General features: G+C 36.9%; 1 protein-coding gene across 1 annotated transcript in view; it reads left to right on the top strand.

Moving 5' to 3' along the window:
* The window catches only part of CNTN5 (contactin 5), a 413137-nt gene extending 404148 nt beyond the window's left edge, over positions 1-8989 (top strand). Inside the window, exons 21-24 of the mRNA XM_088522370.1 lie at positions 2733-2919; positions 3296-3408; positions 5083-5251; positions 8611-8989. Of these exons, the coding sequence (XP_088378496.1) occupies positions 2733-2919; positions 3296-3408; positions 5083-5251; positions 8611-8714 (573 nt within the window). The 3' untranslated portion in view covers positions 8715-8989. The remainder of the gene's footprint in view (positions 1-2732; positions 2920-3295; positions 3409-5082; positions 5252-8610) is intronic.
* Positions 8990-17879: the final 8890 nt, after the last annotated feature.

Raw genomic sequence — 17879 nt, 5'->3', positions numbered from 1 at the left:
TAATTAACAACAACAACAACAAAAAGTATGAGATAAATCTCTTCTGAGCAGTGCAAATTAAGGCTATAGAAGATAAGATTAAATAAAAAATGTAAATATATTCATATTCAAACTGCCTGTGTTAAGAATCATATCCAGCACTTTTAAAACATCAGCGGTGTCATCATCTGTTCAAACGGAAGTAAGCTCTCCCAACACTGACCTTAGTCAATAATCATTTAACTTCTTTTTTCTTTTCATAACCCTATTTTCTTCTAGTTCATTTTGCTATCAACAGATGTGCTTGTGCATGAAGAGCCTGAGCGAAAACCCTATTTTGAGATCAAAGTCCAAACTTATCTGGCAAAAATTTAAGGGGAATTTTAAAAGAAGGTACCAGCCATTTAAAGCTTTGAAGTATCAGGGAAGCTGGAATAGAATCAATGCCGAATTGCATTTCATGCTTTTGCTGCTTAATATGGTATATTCAATCCCCTAGGAACGACCCTTTGCCACGGGGAATACCCGTGTTGTGTGGTACAGCAGAAATGGTAGGGAACATGCCACGGTTATTTTTACAGAGTTAATGTATGCAAAAATAATTAGTCTCTGCATTGATGATGCCATTTAAGTAGCGTTGGAGAGCATTTCTAAACAAATGAAAAAAAATCAAAAGGTCTGTGTTATACTTCTATCTTTTCTGCCATGGTCATGGGTTTTAATATCTATGTATTTCTAACACTAGTAGTTCAAGTTTCTAGAACCAATAGCTCAGGAATGTTGCAGGAAATCACCTTTTCACTACTTATTTATATTAGAATAAAATAGCTCTAGTGCAAAAGCTGGGGCTTTTGAGGCTGTTGAGCTCACTATAGTTTCATTTCTGGTTTTCCCTTATCTATTTTTTCAGAACGTCAGTTACATTTCTACCCCCACTGTCACCTTGTGTAACCTTAGACAAGTCCCTCTTCCTTTTGCACTATTTCTCTGTCAGATCTTCATCACTTTTGACTAATTAGACTGCAGAGTCTCCAGGACATGTACTCTTTCTCACTAGCCATTCATGCAGTGCTTAGTACTCCGTGGCTCTCATCAGTGTGGTTTCCAGGCTGTACGGTTGTATTACAGGAAAAATGAAAGAATCTCACTCACCAGCAGACAACAGGGCTCAGTCCTACTGTGTGAATAAATGGTTGCTGATTCTTTTTCCCTTGTAAGAATGGCATAAATAGCTGATACTAAAGAGAAAACCAGCACAAACCAACCAAAATATTTCAGTGAATCATACCTATTTCTGCAGCTGGAGTTGCTATGTTGCTATGTTAAAAAGCAACATTTGACATGAGATAACACAAATGCACAAAAAAGATATATTTACATTATTTTTACAGTTAAAGAGGTAGACCTGCACCATAATTTTTTAATTTTTAAATGTTTTTGGCACAAACTGATATGCCTTCCATCAAAATTAAGAAAGCAACTTTACTCAAATGTAAATATGACATCAAATTTGTACTGTTACAATCAGGTCTTTTTAGATTATTTTGTTTAAGGTGGTGATCCTCGTGTAATTATAAAAGGTCAGCACTGTACTCATTGATCTTATTTTCCTATGAATCAGCTGGGCTTTTTTGATTCATCATTTTCTGTGATGCATTCTCAGGAGTGCTGCATTGCCCGTGACCTTTCTCAGAGGAAAAGTTATCCATATATAATATGAATAACTTGCTATGAAATAACCAGTTTCACAGAAAAGGTCAAAATATGGTACAAGTACATCTCAGCATGAATACTGGTAAGCTAAATGCAAGTCTTTGAAAAACACATTAGTGACAATTTCTGTTAAGGAAAAATTTGGCCCAAAGAGAATTTCCTTACTTGTGTAAGTAAGACCTTAAATACATTAACTATTAAGACCTAAATATATTAGCAAGAGGCTGTACCTTTTTTACAGTCACATCCTGCAAATACCTAGTCCCTGAAGGACCAGAAGAAAAGCAGGTAGCTGAATGCTGTAGACTCTTTGGGATTGTGATAAACTCAGTGTAGATACCAGAAATCATGCCCTAAAAACCACTAAAGGTCATTTAGGCTTTTTATGTGTAAAAATGAAGGGCCAAAGCACGTTCTCAAAATTAGATTTGACAGATCTTATTTATACCCAAGTAAATAAAACTGAATCCACTTCCTTCTTTTTTTTCTTCAGATAAGATTAATTCAGTCTATTTCTAGATTTCTTTAGGTGTTCTGTCATTTCCTACTCATTACACCGATAAGAAATCTTGTGCCTCTGTCTTATATATGGGTACAGGAAGGGAACGTTGTTCGCGCCATTTCTTAAATGATTCAGTCAGTCTTTCAGGATGAAGGGCAGATGTTTCTGATGACCTGTGAGAGGCTGAGCTCTCCTTGGATATTCTCTGAAATGCTTTTGACTCTCTGTCAGTTTTCATCCCCTGTTCTTCTGTCTTGGTAGTCACAACTTTTCATGCCAATATAAAAGTGTTTCAACATGCTTTAAGTAATTCAGAGATATTCTGAATCTCACCTTTTAGGAGGTGTGAGTGTTGTTGACTCCGAGATTAGATTACAGCTCCCACCTGTTTAAAAGGACCTGATTGCCAAACAACAGGCAGGACTGTTGAAAAGAAAGGAAAGCAACAACAACAAAAACAAAAGATAAAAAGTAAAGCATAAGTTACCTAAATACCCCCATGCCTACATTAATCCTTTGTGTACTCACTTGTTGGCAGGTTGATTACTGGAAGGACATGGAGCAGGAAGAAGCAGCAGAAAAAGTCAAAACTGCGGGAAATGAATCATCCATCCTCCTGACAGGATTAGAAGGAAACACATTATATCACCTAACCGTGAGGGCATACAACGCTGCAGGGTATGGACCACCGAGCACTGCGGTGCGTGCAGCGACCAAGAAGTCTCGTAAGTGACCTCAGCACCTTTGCTCAAAGGGAGAAGTTAGCAAGCAGCATCTGCCCTCTTGGGTTTCCCTTTAATGCAAGTATAAAAATAATGTGGTTTCAGGTATACTTTTGACTTTACATTCATTACAAAGGCTAGCTTCCTAGAAAACAAAGCTAGGGGGTTTTGACAGAGAAAAGAGATGATAAGAGAATATAAATTCATAAGCTCCTAGCATATCTATTAAAAAACCTTAACAAACTCCAGCTAGTTATGGGAGTCTTCTGATGTAACCAGCTGTAAATGTAATAAAAGATTGAAATATTTCTGTTTTCATTTTTAAAAAGCTATCTATAGGTTTTATTTATGTACATGTTGGTATTTCTTTACTCTTCAGCTCCCAGCCAAGCACCAGGCAATATTATGTGGATACAAGATGGGTCTCATGTGTCTCTTGGATGGGAGCCAGTCAGACCTCTAGCTAATGAATCTGATGTAATGGGATACAAGGTCAGTACTTCCCCTTCCTTGCTCACCTTCCTCCCTTCCAAACAGTCAGACTTCTTTCTTGTTTGCTGTTTTTTTCATTTCTTGATTTTTTCCTGTGTAACTAAAGTATGCTATGCAGATTTTCTTAAATCAGATTTTCACCAGAAAAAGAAAAAAAGCAATAAATAAAACTGAAAGGAGCAAAATGTCTCAGTAATTTCTCTGTTGTGATCTTCAACTACTGATCATAAACTGAGTTACTCCGAGGGGATCACTTTACCTCTGGTCTGGAGTGGCTTTTAATAAGACCAGACTGGAGTGGCTTTTAATAAGACCAGACTGCAGTGAAATTCCTACTAACACTTCAATTTAACTGTGTTTGCAGTAGGATTTAGAGAAATGCAGAAGAATGTGGCATCTTAAATGCCATTAAAATTATGGAACAGAAAAACAAATGCTTAGGTTTTTTTTTTGTGATTATGGTGGTGATATTAAGTGCCTATAACATCTGGCATTTAAAGTTTTGAAGTTTTAAAAAATCCAGATTAACCCCTAAATAACAAGTCATAAAAGGAAAGAGAATTTACTGCAATCTTTTACATCAAAATAGAATGATATCAGTTATTTTAATGAGTATTGACCTTTTTATGTTAAAGCATAGATATAATTATTTCTACAAACTACATTCTGTTATTTCCTCTGATATAAAAGGGAGTATCACCAAGAAAGTATAGAAGTTGATAAAATAAAAAAAAAATAGAAGTTGATTCAAGTAAACCAGAAACTGCTTTAACCTTTATCAAAATAGTTGAGATTCAGAAAAAGTTTGGGAAACTGCTTTAAAGTTTTACAACGCTCTGACCTTTTCAGTTTTATCTGGGAACAAAAAGCCTTCTGCAGAAGCACCAAAGAGACAGCAATGGATGCTATTCCATTACTCCTACTTGGAATAAGCAAGTCCTGAGTTTCACAGCAGGTGCAGGGATAGACCTGAACTACTCTCAAGTGACTTAGTTGGCTAAGGTAAAGCTAGTAAAGATTTTATTTAGGGCATTTTCTTTACCTTTGAAGCTGGATTCTAGAACCAAGAAGATGAATATCCTTATGAATTTGGGGACATGAATTCGAAACCCAAAAGACATTTCTGAAGGTTGCTTGAAAATTCACAGCTACACCTGGAGAGGGCAAATCCTGCATCTTTTGCTCTTTTTTATATCCATTAATTGTTAGTATACTCTGCTGATAATATATTCACAAAATCACAGAATGTTTAGGGTTGGAAGGGACCTCTAGAGATCATCTAGCCCAAACCCCCTGCTCCAGCAGGGACACCTAGAGCACAGGGCACAGGGTGGCAGCCAGGCGAGTTTGGAAGATCTCCAGAGAAGGAGACTCCACAACCTCTCCAGGCAGCCTGTTCCAGGGCTCTGTCACCCTCACAGGAAAGAAGTTCTTCCTCACATGGAGGTGGAACTTCCTATGTTTCAACTTGAAAACTTTTTTTTTTTTTTTTTTTTCGGAAGGGTAGGGGGAAGTAAAAGCACATAATTGGAAACTGAAATGTCATTTTCAGAAATCTTTAGTGAAAGCCTAAAAAAGTTGCTCTTTCAATGGCTGTGTTACCTACACAAAAGGTCTGGTATAACGCTTGAATGACCATTATAATTTTTAATCTATCTCCTTTACTGACCATAGGTGTTATTTAGACAAGAAGGCCAGAGCAACAGTCAAGTTATAGAAACACAGAAAACCTCTGCCGTGGTACTCCTTCCTGACGTTGGCGTCTATATTATTGAGGTGTGTGCAGTCAGTGAAGGAGGAGACGGGACTGCTAGTCCTCAAATCAGAGTTCCATCTTTTTCAGGTAATTTTACCTGTATATTTGGAAGAGTGGTGATTATAGCAACACTAAGAAAAAATTAACACCGTTACACTGTACCTGAAGAGAGAAATGTTCTCAAAACTGTGTAGCTATTTGTTAAAATCATTAATCAGTATCTTTTGTTATATTAATGTGTCGTGAAAGAAAATATGATCTCACAACAGGATAATGGCTACGTATTTGCTAAATGACAGTACTCTTGACGGCTAGTCTCATGGAGAACCTAAATTAGTTGTCACGGGCTTGCAAACCTATGGGTTTCTCAGTCACTGATACGATACGATAACAATGCACAAAGCCTTTAGTCATAGCATATTCTGGAAATATTTCATATTGGTAGCGAGAAAAACAAAAAATGACAGAAGTAAAGGAGGATATAGAAGAGCTCTTATAACCAGACCAAAGAGTTATATCAGAGAACGGTTAGACCTGCAGAGAGTGATTGATGCCACCTGTGGTCGGATTGGTGAGGAGGAACATTTGTTTCCTCTTGAAATAGTCCAATCAATACTAAAAATGTCCATGATAATAGATAAAATATTTTCAGTAATTATTTGCTTGTTTCAATAGTCTTATGTCTATGCAAGTTCACATAGCACTTAGCCAAGGCCAACTATAAATTTCATTATGGAGCTATGGTTTTAATGTCTTTGAACAAAGTGCCAAATGTAAGTGGGTGATTGCTTATTAGTAAAGGCTAGAAATCTATTTCTCTCTCCCAAACTTCTGGGAAGCATCTGTCATCATTTCCTTATTTTGTCAAGAATAATAGAAAAATATCTGGAATACATATTGAGGCACTAAAAGAGCTTGGCTCTACTATGGAGAAGCCTACCTATTACATACCAATGGAAATAACAATTATCTATCAGTCCCTTTACTTGTTAGGTCCCATGGGACCAAATCCCATGGTCAAATAGTGGTTCATGTGACAGGAAAACACAAAAGAGCAAAGCGCAGCCTAGCAGTACAGTCACATATTAACATAATATCATATAGTTGCCAAGAAATGGAATTGAAATACACTCAAACAAAAGTAAGACAGAGGTGCTGGTATCACAGTAAACACAGTAAGCATGTCTTATCAGCAATAAAAGACACCAGAAGTACAGGGGCTCTACCCCTAGCCATATATATTGACTTTCTACAAAATCAAGTTCGTGATGTCATTTTCCGTATCCATGTTATTGTTCTTGATCCAGAGGCTGGAAAACCAAATTAAGATCATAATATTTGTGTTAAATAACCTCTCCTCTATCTTAAAGATATCATTCCTCTATCTTAAAGATATCATTATGATAAAGATAATGATAAAGGTATAATTACCCCAACCACAAACTGGCATTTTACAGCATTTTCAGCCCCCAAATATAGGGTCATTGAAAATGTAGCTAAGCTATTTGAAATGCTCAAGAGCAGGAGAGACATCCATGTGGGGCTAATAAACAAGACAGGATTTATAAAAGACCTATGCTTGCCTAGGGTATCATCTGGAAGCCTGAAGGGATACTCCAGGGTATCCTACTTACCATTCAACATAATTTCACTATAATTGTCTACATGCAAACTAGGTTTCTCCCATACCATTACAGATAGCTCAAATGTAATCTGTACAGACAATGCCTCCTAGACAGCAATTCAGCTGTCCATCCAGGGGACAGAATTGAAATATTTAGACACAGGTACTTAGGGGCATCTGAAATGCCCTAAGATATTCAAAATGTTTGAGCAGAAGTTACAGATATGATGTAGGACTTACATCCTGGAGACCCACATTATTCTGGACCACTATCAAGAGGTATAACATCTAACACAGCTAAAATAACACTGCATGTCTGTATTTAGATCTGAATCCTGCTGTATATGTTGGCTGTAGAATAAGATGAGTACCTGTACAGGTTCTATTGATTCACTAAAGCAGATATTGCTTGATTGCAGGACTTTGACATTCTGTTCACACAGGGGGAACACATAAAAACTTTAATTTAGGGACTTGATTCAGCTGCATAAATAAGTGCATTCAGTGCCATGAGTAGCTGGGATATCACAGGACATCTCCAGTTACCGTTCACAGACATGCTATAGGCTTTGGGCCACACATGGCAGATACCTGTGATAGCTCAGATACCACTTGCATCACAAGTGGAATTAATGAAAATAGGATCATGCTCACTTGTTTTCATCTCAGCATTTACTACTGTAATGTTCTATTACAGTATTAAAGAGTTATCATGAAGTAATTCATACTCACTACATTCTATTCAGTTGACTGCAATATGTTGAGTGAATTTAAGGTACCTTAACAGGTAGGAAAAGAAGAATTAATGGGAAGAACAACCATCAAATATTTTAGCTATCCTTTCTTACATGCCAGTACTCAGTTCCCATTGTTTTTTACCTACCTAAGTGAGGTATCTGATTTCTAACTTTCTGCTAATGGCTATGACTTACTTTAAAATTCCACTAAACATTGTTTTTTAGTCTGTAAGGAATACAGACCTAAAGGCCTAGACCTAAAATTTTAGCTCTGATCCACAAACTACAACGCTAGTCTATCATTAAAAGGCAGAAGATGCCAATCCCTAATCCGCTTAAATATTCGTTTCCTCTATAACTTGAGCCCTAACCAATTCCAAGTCACAAAATCTTTCATTCCCTTTTACTTGATATATTTTTGATTAGACTATGCACAACAGGGCAGTATGGCTTAGGACGACCATGACTGTGGTATCACAACAAAAGGTGTTCAAAGAAGACAAAGAAATACAGACTCATCCAGCCCTTTTCCCTGATGTGTTATCACTTCCAGCCCATAGCATTTTCTTTTTCATTGCAGTAGCATTTTTTTATTTTTAAGGAATTGTGCCTTGACCTAGCGAAGTCACCAGGTTGCAGGGAAAAAGAGCACTTTCTCCTCTGGACAAAAATCATGATCAAGGGCTACTTTCCATGCCTTGTTCCGGGGAAAAAAATCTTGATATTAATCCAGAATGCTTTCTGCAGCCAAACTTTTTAACACTCACAACATAAAGCTCACACACCTACTGGAATTTCCTATTTATCTGTAGACTGTTAGATCTATAGACTGATATTTGTCTATAGACTGATATTTATAGCCTGACAGAGCATTTGAGTTTTTGTAGCTGCCATCATAAAAACTGTAACTTCCTCATGCTGTAACTTCCTCAGGGACCCAAGTTTGACATAATAGGTCTTACAATATAATGTTGTGCCTAAAAATTAGATTTTTCCTAAACACAGAACAAAAGCTATTGTTAACTGAATGTACTAAGAATCATTTGCATTGTTTGCTCCTTAATTTCTTTGCTTTTCCTTTTCAGGACGAAAAGCAACAAGTGCTCAATCCACTTTACATTCTTTCTCTACTTCCTCATCTTTTGTAATGTTGCTTTTGGCCCTGATGGTTCCTTCAGCCTCCTGGTGAAGACTGAAAACCTCGTTATTGTTGTTGCTTGTTTGTTTTAGCTTGATGACAACCGAGGATGGAGTTTTATGTCTGTGGAAAAACTGGCAACCCAAGCTAATGCTCAAAGACCCATAGAAATAACTGTGGAGCACTGCGAGGAATGCTGGGGACATAGCCAATAATTCATCAGGTTTTTCTTTTTTCTTCAGTTATTTTTTTAAAGTCCTCTGGGTAGGGGACACTTTCTGGCCCAAAAATATGCAGATTGTATGTAACAAACTTTTGTAAGCAAATGTAATTTCTGTCAAATGTACTTTACTTTTTTAATACATTTAATTTGGTGACCCCATCATGTATCATTAGATGTTTAAACAGTGGTGTCTAGTACAGTATATCTGTTTGTTTTGGGAATTTTTTTTAAAAAAAAAAGAGAAAAAAAGTTTGATATAGCTTTGTCTATTGCTTTTGTTACATTCCTTAAAGTTGACTGTTCCTGCCAACATGAGAATGAGAGAAATATATACTACAATATATACTACAGATACATAGCCCACTGCAAAAGTACAGAGAATTTGATTTAAAAAGTTTGAATACATATTAAATTGGGAAAAGATTGTCAATGATATATTAGGCAGCACACTCACAAAGTGAGAAAATGGAGCAGAAAAGAACCTATTTGTTTTCTTGCAAGGTAGCCAGAAAATGTGTAAACACAAACTTAAATGGAAACAAGTGCTCTGGTTTTTCAAAAAATACCAAGCGATTTAATGTAAGAGGAATCAAGTATTTATTCTCAATAGCAAATACAAAGTATATTCCTAATGAAATGTCCACTGGGCATTTAGGCATATATTCAAACTACTACATGGTCAAATAAAATAATGCAAACAGACAAACTTACTTTATCCCATCTCTTTTCAGTTGCAAACATTTTTTTTCCTCTGGGTTCATTTTTTAGTACTTTCCATATTTGGTAATTAAGTTAAAGTATATATGAAACCATATTACAAAGAGAACGTTAACTGTTTATGGAATGTAGCTGTTCACACATAAAGACACCAATGGGATATGTTTTAGAGAGTGGGTCCTCCAAAAAAAGGCTTGGATAAGTACTACTGAGCATCACCCCAGTTATTTAGTTAACTGGCCCTATTTCTAGTTCATTGGGTAGAGATTATTCTTGTAGGGGCTGTGGGCTATCCTCTTTAATCACCTGTTCCTCTCTGCAGTACCAAAACTTTTTCAGCTCAATAGACAATTTGGACAACTTTTCTACATTTCAATCGGAAGATCTCAAGTGTAAATGGTGTGTGTGTTTGTGCAATATGGTGTGTGCGGTGTCATGAGGGAGGGTATTTAACTACCGTCCATCTAGGGATTGTGCCTAGGGTGAACATCCCCTTGTCTGGGAAAAACCAAGCGTGTGATGCTAAGAGTTCAACAGGTAAGTCCTAATAGCATGGTTTTCTAGCTGTCCATCCCTCTAATAGATTTGATGCAGATCCGTTTCAGTTGATGGGTTCTGTGACAAAAATGTTATTATTTTAATAGTTTCACAGTACACTCCAGCTGTGCCCTTTCTTAGCACCTAGGCAAGAAAGTATGATGCCAATCATGTGCTTGGTAGATAAAGTTGACTGATGACTAAATTATTTTTGTCTTTTGTGTATTGTGCCAGTATACAATTTTTCAGAGATTATTCTGCTCATATTCTTATTACACACTATTGAATCAAATTGAATCAAATCCAGAAAAGTTGTTTTAAATGTAATAAGTCATCATATTGCTGGAAAAGCAAAGGCAAGATGACAAGCTGAGCATGATCTCTTGTGTAGCTAGAGTCATAAGACCTTCTGTATCTCTGCTTCCAGAATAGCAGTTTGATCAGAGGAAGGAAGGCGGAATGAACCTTGTTGGTAAAGCAAACTCAGAAAAAGCTACATGCTGCGGTGTGCAAAACAGCAGCATTTCCCTTGTGCAAAGAACTTGCATTAACAGACCATTATTTTTCAGAAGATTAAAATCAATAAGAATAAAATAATGAACCAAAAAGCAAAATGGCTATTTTATAAATCAGCTAAGCATAATTCATTCTATTTTTTATACAGTTGCTTGCCAATGCACTACACTTCAGAGTATGCAGAAAGGTTACAGTCACTGCTGGTGTAAACTCTGGTTAAACAACTTTGTGAATACAAAAAGCAGTTGTACTCTGTAAGGTTAATAAAACTCTGCTAAAGAGATAGAACTGCATCCTGTTATATTGGAACCTGTAGTATCAAGATACAGATAAAAATACTGAATATACCATCAGGTAATGTAGTTGTATTGCAGGGACAAAAAGGGGTATGTTTTATATTCAACATGAACAGAATATGTATTTTGCATCTTAAATATATTAATAAACATGTTTTAAATGTTTAAGTACCTATGTATTACATATTTGTTACTTTGTAGAAGATGATGTTTTCATGACATTTGACATTTTATTTTTCAGCTGCAATGGAGAGCTCTTCTTTTTTTCATGTCAAAGATTGTAATAATGCAGTCTAGCATCACTGAGGAGACTGTATTTTTGTACATGTCACAAGACTTGTTTGGGAAAAATAGTTAGAAAGAAGCTTTATTTGAAAACCAAAAGAAAGATACTGTCACGGCCCATATCAAAATGTTAGATATATTGTATACAATCTGTATATATACTATATATAATGGTATATACTACGTGTAAGACACAGTAATATAATAGTTTCTGTGTACTGTTCTTGTAACATTAGATCTTTTTAATAAATAATTCTCTTTTTATTGACTTTTACCTTATCTCCTGTCAGTTCTGAGTTATATTAATAGAGGACAGGGTGACCAGGGAATCCAACAAAAACAATCTTTTAATTACACAACTTTCAGGAGAAAAATGATGAATCTGCAATAGTTAATCTGGGCAATGGAACCATTAAAATCACATAATGTTTGGCATCTTTCTAATTTCAAACATGTGTTGGTTTATCTGGTCTGATATGCATTTTATAATTAAACAATTGAAAGGCACAAGAAGGCTTGAGCTATTGATGTGACAACTTTACCTAATAAACATTGCAGAATAAGTCTACAATATAAATTACCTTCTGAGATAAAGCTTTCTGCATTTTTTTAAATCACAAACAAAGGTGCTATATAAGGAAGTCACCTCAGGTAGTCCATTATATACTGCAGTATTAAGGGGTTTCTGGGACCACTTTGACATTTGTAATGTTCTTCCAGTGTCACTGGGACCCCACGGCCATTGAAGCACAAAGGCAAAGCATAACTCTATTGAACTCTCTTCTGTTGAAAAGCTTAGTTGCTTCGTCTCATACTTATTATGTGAGAAATAACAAGGAAAAATCTTTCAGAAATACATATGTCCTTTTTGTGGGAAAAAAAATGTAATCATGGCCAAAGCAATTATGGCAAATGCATTTCTTTTTTTTTTTTCGTAATTTTATTTGAGTTTTTAATAATCCCCAATCACTGCTTTATGAAATGCATATTTATAAGGGTAAATGACTTTGCAACACAGTAATAAGTCAAAAAGCTCATTCTGGAAATAAAAAAGAGATTGCCACACTTACCAATGGAACTGAGACTTCAGTTACAAAATGACTGTTGCTTAAATAGCATGTTATATCAGGACTCCCATTAAATTAGTTATGAATGTTACAGAAAATGGTAATGACCTGGTTTTGCTGACATGGAGAACAGTACGTATTGAAAATCCATATCTTAGCAGAACTTCTATCAAACCATAATCCACACTTGGCCTGTTATGGCCATCATCCCATTTCCTCTGAAGATGAAAAGCATTTTCCTTCTTAATTACTTCCTTACATTCTGCAGTAACACAATGTCTGTGATAAGAGAAAACGAACCACATTTTACTACACTAGGTTAGCTGGCTCTAGACTGTTATCCGCAGCCTTCGGGGGCACGTCTGAACATGGGCTGCTTCCAAAACTACAATCCTGACTTTGCTATATCTGGAATTTTTCACTTGATTCCAATGAAAACAGGAGCCTTGGCTTTGCCTATATTGTGATACAGCTTTTTAATACTTCAAAAAAGATAACGATAGTGTATATGTATACTAAAGACTTGCAAACCTAGAGAAAAAATAATCCATGGGAAATTATATACAAGCTTACACATTATACACAAGTTTCATTATTCACAGCACTTATTGGAGTGATTAGCTGCTTAAGCAAACTGGCATAGATGTTTTGATACCAAACTCTTCTTTCCTGTGCTCCTTTTCTGCTGTCAGGTTATTATCATTCTTTTCTAACATAGAGAAAACTCTATGTTAGTAATTATGTTAGTATGTTAGAAAATTATGTTAGTATGTTAGAAAACTCTATGTTAGTAAAAATTACTGATGTTTTATAATCATTCTACCAGGAAAAATATGACTCCTTAGAAAAGAGAAAGAGATCCATGAAAGAGCTGAAAGTTTTCAAGGGAGTTAGGCTGTACAAATTCTTAAAAGAGCTGCATGGGTTCCATATTAGTTTCAGACAGACCCAGATTAAACTACCTGAATTAAAACAGGTAGATCAGTGATGCAGCATAGCTCAGCAATACAGCCTGGAAGGAGATAATGGAAAGAATTTCAAAAGTGACTGAAAGTATAGCAAGTGAGAATGACAGATAGTCGGGTTAGCATGTCTCCCTGTTCCAATTCAGGGTTTAATGAGAAGCAAATCATTCCATCTTTAAAATCACTGGAATTCCACTTGATTTGATGGCAGATAGACTGGAGTGATCCAGCAGGGAGTTATGGCCACAGTCTCTCAACTCTTTTCAAAGTTTTTTCAAACCGGTCAAAAACACGAACACAGACATAACTGCCAAAACTGATGGACAGTTTTATTAATAATAGGCCAAATCATAATGTCACACAAAACTGTAGGAGGATGGCTACTGTGATATAGTATAATCCAGTCAGTAATGTTAAATATACACCATGTGTACATTAGAGGAAAAGGGGAGATGGGACAAACATCACAGGCAATGAAGAAACAATATCCTCAGCCTAACAAAAATGATGAGAAACAGAAAAGTGCCCATGAACAAGACAAGGATGAAAAAAAAAAGCATAAATGTCGGAGCAAGGTCACACCAGAGGTCCCAGATATCAGCCCAGCTTTTCTCAGCCTAGAAAAAAAGTTAGTCGCTCAACAGCTGAGCTAATAGTTCATGTAAGTTAACTTTCAGTTAAAACACGCTATATAACAAAAGGTTATAATTTTTGGTGGGAGCAAAAGTCTAGATTTAGGATGAATAATAAGAGGAAGGACATTCATCCTATTTTTTTGTTTATTCATTAACAATAATAATGCAATGAACATGCTTTTAACTTCCTAATGAATGTGCAATACTGTCATTGTCCACCAGATCTGTGATTTGCAAAATACGTTTCCTTGAGCACTATCCCCTTATAATACCTAAAATCATCCAGGCTACATTAAGTGCCCTCTTGTCCCAGAGACAGACGGTAGGATGGAGTAGCCCTTCACCTTCCCTTCACCGACTGGCAGCTCCTTCTTCCTCACCTTTCCTCATCTCGTGATAAAATGCAAAAGAGGACAATAGAGAACAAGGAGAAATTTTTAAAAAAAGTAGAAATTCACAGCTCCATTTACCCACAGGAATAGCCTGGAGCTCCCCTCCTTAGCCTAACTGTTTGCCTTCTAACAAGCCATCTCCAAAGGGCAAGCCTCTTCCCTTTCAAGTACACAAGAGAGGAGGCACATCTCCCCAGCCGAGCATGACTGCTCTAGATTTCCCATGAAGTTTAGCTTAGATACCAGTGTGCTGGGTTGCTCTTTGTCAATACTTCCTGATTTTCTTGCGGGAATAGAAACTAATCCCACAGGTTTTTAATGTGAAGTGCAAGGAAAAGGACTTTTTGGACTATGAAAGGACTTTTATCACTACAAATTTCTCACAAAAAAAAATGGGTACCCAGGATAACCACAAAATTAAACATCAGTCTTTAATGATCATCACAGAAGCTTTGGCCAGTAAATACAGAAGATAACACTAGCAGGTTGCAGTAAATGGATGTATTATTGCAGCATAAGAAAGAGGTTTGCAGTGCCAAAAAATTAATCAGACTTCTAATTCAGAAATGACTCGAATATTGCTAGATTCCTGCAAGTTCAGCTAATGGCATGGTAGAGTCTCTGTTCTGGATCATTTTTGATCAGTCCTTGACCATTTCTTTAAAAAATATATGACTTATTAAGAGCTATAAAACAAAAAGTCCTTTAACACAAAAAATTTGCAGCATCTTAGTCATTGGTACAGTAGCATATTGGCAAACATCCTTTTTTTGCTTGTGGCACAGCTACTTCCCTGATTCTTTTCCTCCACCAAAAAAAAAAAATGCCTTCAGTTGCCTACAGTGAGATGATGAGGCAATTTCTATTGTAAATGGCAGTTAAATCATTGCTTAATTATACTCAAGGAGTACAGCTGTTAAGATAATGTGTTTAAAAAGGTGAAATAATATGGGACAACAAAGTCCTCAAAAGCCAGCAGGGCTTCTGGCATAGTCCAGCAAAGAAACCAAACCAAAATGAAATCAGCTGACCCATCTACTTCACATGATCTAAATGATTTGGGTATAGTGGGGGAGCCTCTCACAAACAAACACACATTCAGACATCTTAATTTGTTGAATTTTAACAGTACAGAAGACGCTGCTGTGGTTTGATGAGGGGGCAAATTTAGTAAGAGATGAATCCCCTTGTGTTCCAGCCAATCCCTAAAGGTTAGAGGGACTGGGGGTGGCTGGACCCATCTCTTAATAGAGATACCAAGTACTGTGTTAGCTCTATGCCCAACTCTGGCAGCATCAGATTCACCAACAGACTGCTGAACATCAGTCTGATCACCTTCCAAGGAGCGAGTCAAGTTCCCAAATAGTGTGATCAACTATAAGCTCGACTCTGGCAGTATCAGATTCACCCACAGTCTGCTGACCATATGTCCAATTGCCTTCAAGACAAATTCACAAATAGCACAATTTATTCAAATGCAACATTTAGAAAACAGGTTTCAGATGTCAGCATAGGAAATTCTCTACTACAGTGTGGCGTTCTTAGCTAGTGCCTAGTGTACAAATGAGTAATCATCCCTCTCCCAGAAGATGGGAGAGGGCTCTCAATCTTGAGGAGTCTCCTCAGACAATGTCGTGACCCCAGGGGAGGAAAGGGATTCAGCCTGTCAACTGATCCAGAAGTTACGATGGAATCTTCCCTCTCTCCTCTTCCTTCTTCCTTAGTTCCTCTTCCTCCATTCTTACCATCCCATTCTTCCTTTCTACTTCTTAATCCATTCTTCCTTCCTATGATATCCCTCCTTAGTTCACCTTTTATATATTTTCTTTTACATTTAGGTGGAGCTTGAGTGACTCTAGTCATACTTATTTTCGTTATTCATTGATTTAAAAAAGTCTCCCAAGTTAATCTAAAATCTAGAGAGCATGCTCAGTGAGGAGTTGTGCTCAGTGAGATGGGGTTGTATATTGGTATTATAATGAGATTAGAAGGAGGAGAAGTTTGAGCAGAGCCTATCGGAAGAAACTGATCTGTCACCATTGTTGGCCCAGCACCAGACATCAACCAGCTGCATAGTATGACCAGGTTGCCACCTCTGCAGGGAGTACAACAGAGTTTGGCCCTCGTGTCTTCACTCCGCTCCACCCTCCATTCACTCGTCTGCACGGCACCATCAGGTTATCCCCTCCGCAGAGAAGCCAACAAAGTTTGGCCATGGTGTCTCCATTCTGCTCCACTCTTCGTTTACTCTTATTAGCTGTGCTAGGAGGGCAGATTGTGTTGCCAAGGGAATCGTGGAGAAATAGATTCCACACATACCAACCACCCTGGAAGTGGTAACTCTCTCTCACCTCAAGCAAGCCTCTGTAATGCTGTAACCTGTGCTAGGCTCTATTTTTCTCTAAGCAAACTCCCATTTCTCGAGCAATTCTCTCACAGAAGGGAACAACAAACTATCTGTGTGGTTTGTGGTCGATGATTGTGTGGATATTATGTAGCTCAGAAGTAAAGCAGCATGATGACATCTGGTCTCCTTACATCTTCTTCTGACACCTAAATATAAAAATTATGATGATACTAAGACCTTACAGGGAATTAGATGTCATGCAACAGTGAAGCACTCAAAAATGCCTGCAAAACTGAGTCAGTGATGAAAAAGATAGCAGACAAGTTTCAGATAAATGTAAGATGGAGAAAAATAATGTAAGTTGTGCTTATATGCTGAGTGTGGAACTGTCAGCTGAAACTCTGGAAGAAGATCTTGGAGTCATCATGAGCAATGACAGATCTTTGCTATTACTACTTTAGCCAATATTGTTTAGGCTGTGAGCTCCTGGTAGTGGTTGTAGACCATCCTTGTTACCAGGTAATAATTAAGCAAAAGAAGGAATGAAAAACTCCACTGTGAATATTTCTATCCCTGCACCCTCTCTTAAATGAGACAGAAGCCTGAAAGATTTTTAGGTAAGATAGCTGAGGCAAAAACAAATATGTCTTTCAGACTCTATTACGACTAAGAACATCACATTTAGTGCCAGGCCATCAGAGAATGGGGAAAATGAAAATGCAGCATTTTCACTTTCTCCTTTATACTGAATGCTCTAAGTGGAACAATTTTGGCTTAATGTAGAAAAGATGCCTGATTGATGTAGGTTATAATTTTAAAACTTAGTTTCTGCTTCTGAGTACACACATACTCACTAATTAACTTGAACAGCAGTTTATAAGACCAGTTTTGACTCTACCCCTTTAATGAACAAAATCCAATCAGCCAGCCTGTTAGTGTAAATGGAAAATACATGTCTGCAAGAATGATAAATAACTGATTGCCATAGTGATTAGCATAACGTGCCTCCTGGGAAGCTATTTGGCATTCAGCTTCCACTAGCACTTTTTAAGGATTGATACAAGTCTTGGTGTGGACTTGCAGCTTGCTTAAATAGGAAGAAATCTTTCCAGATCTGATGACTGACATTTTCATTTCAAACCTTTGCATTTCTGTTTATAAGAAAATGAATCATATTTTTCAAACTGCTGTGGGTGTTTTCACATAAAATATATGTTTGGCTCATTCCATAAAAAA

This window comes from Tinamus guttatus, unplaced genomic scaffold (assembly GCF_059628265.1).
Source record: "Tinamus guttatus ecotype Peru unplaced genomic scaffold, ASM5962826v1 Tinamus_guttatus_pri_ptg000150l, whole genome shotgun sequence".
NCBI lineage: Eukaryota > Metazoa > Chordata > Aves > Tinamiformes > Tinamidae > Tinamus > Tinamus guttatus.
Note: the sequence above shows the minus strand (reverse complement) of the source record. Positions and strands in the feature narration are given on the sequence as shown.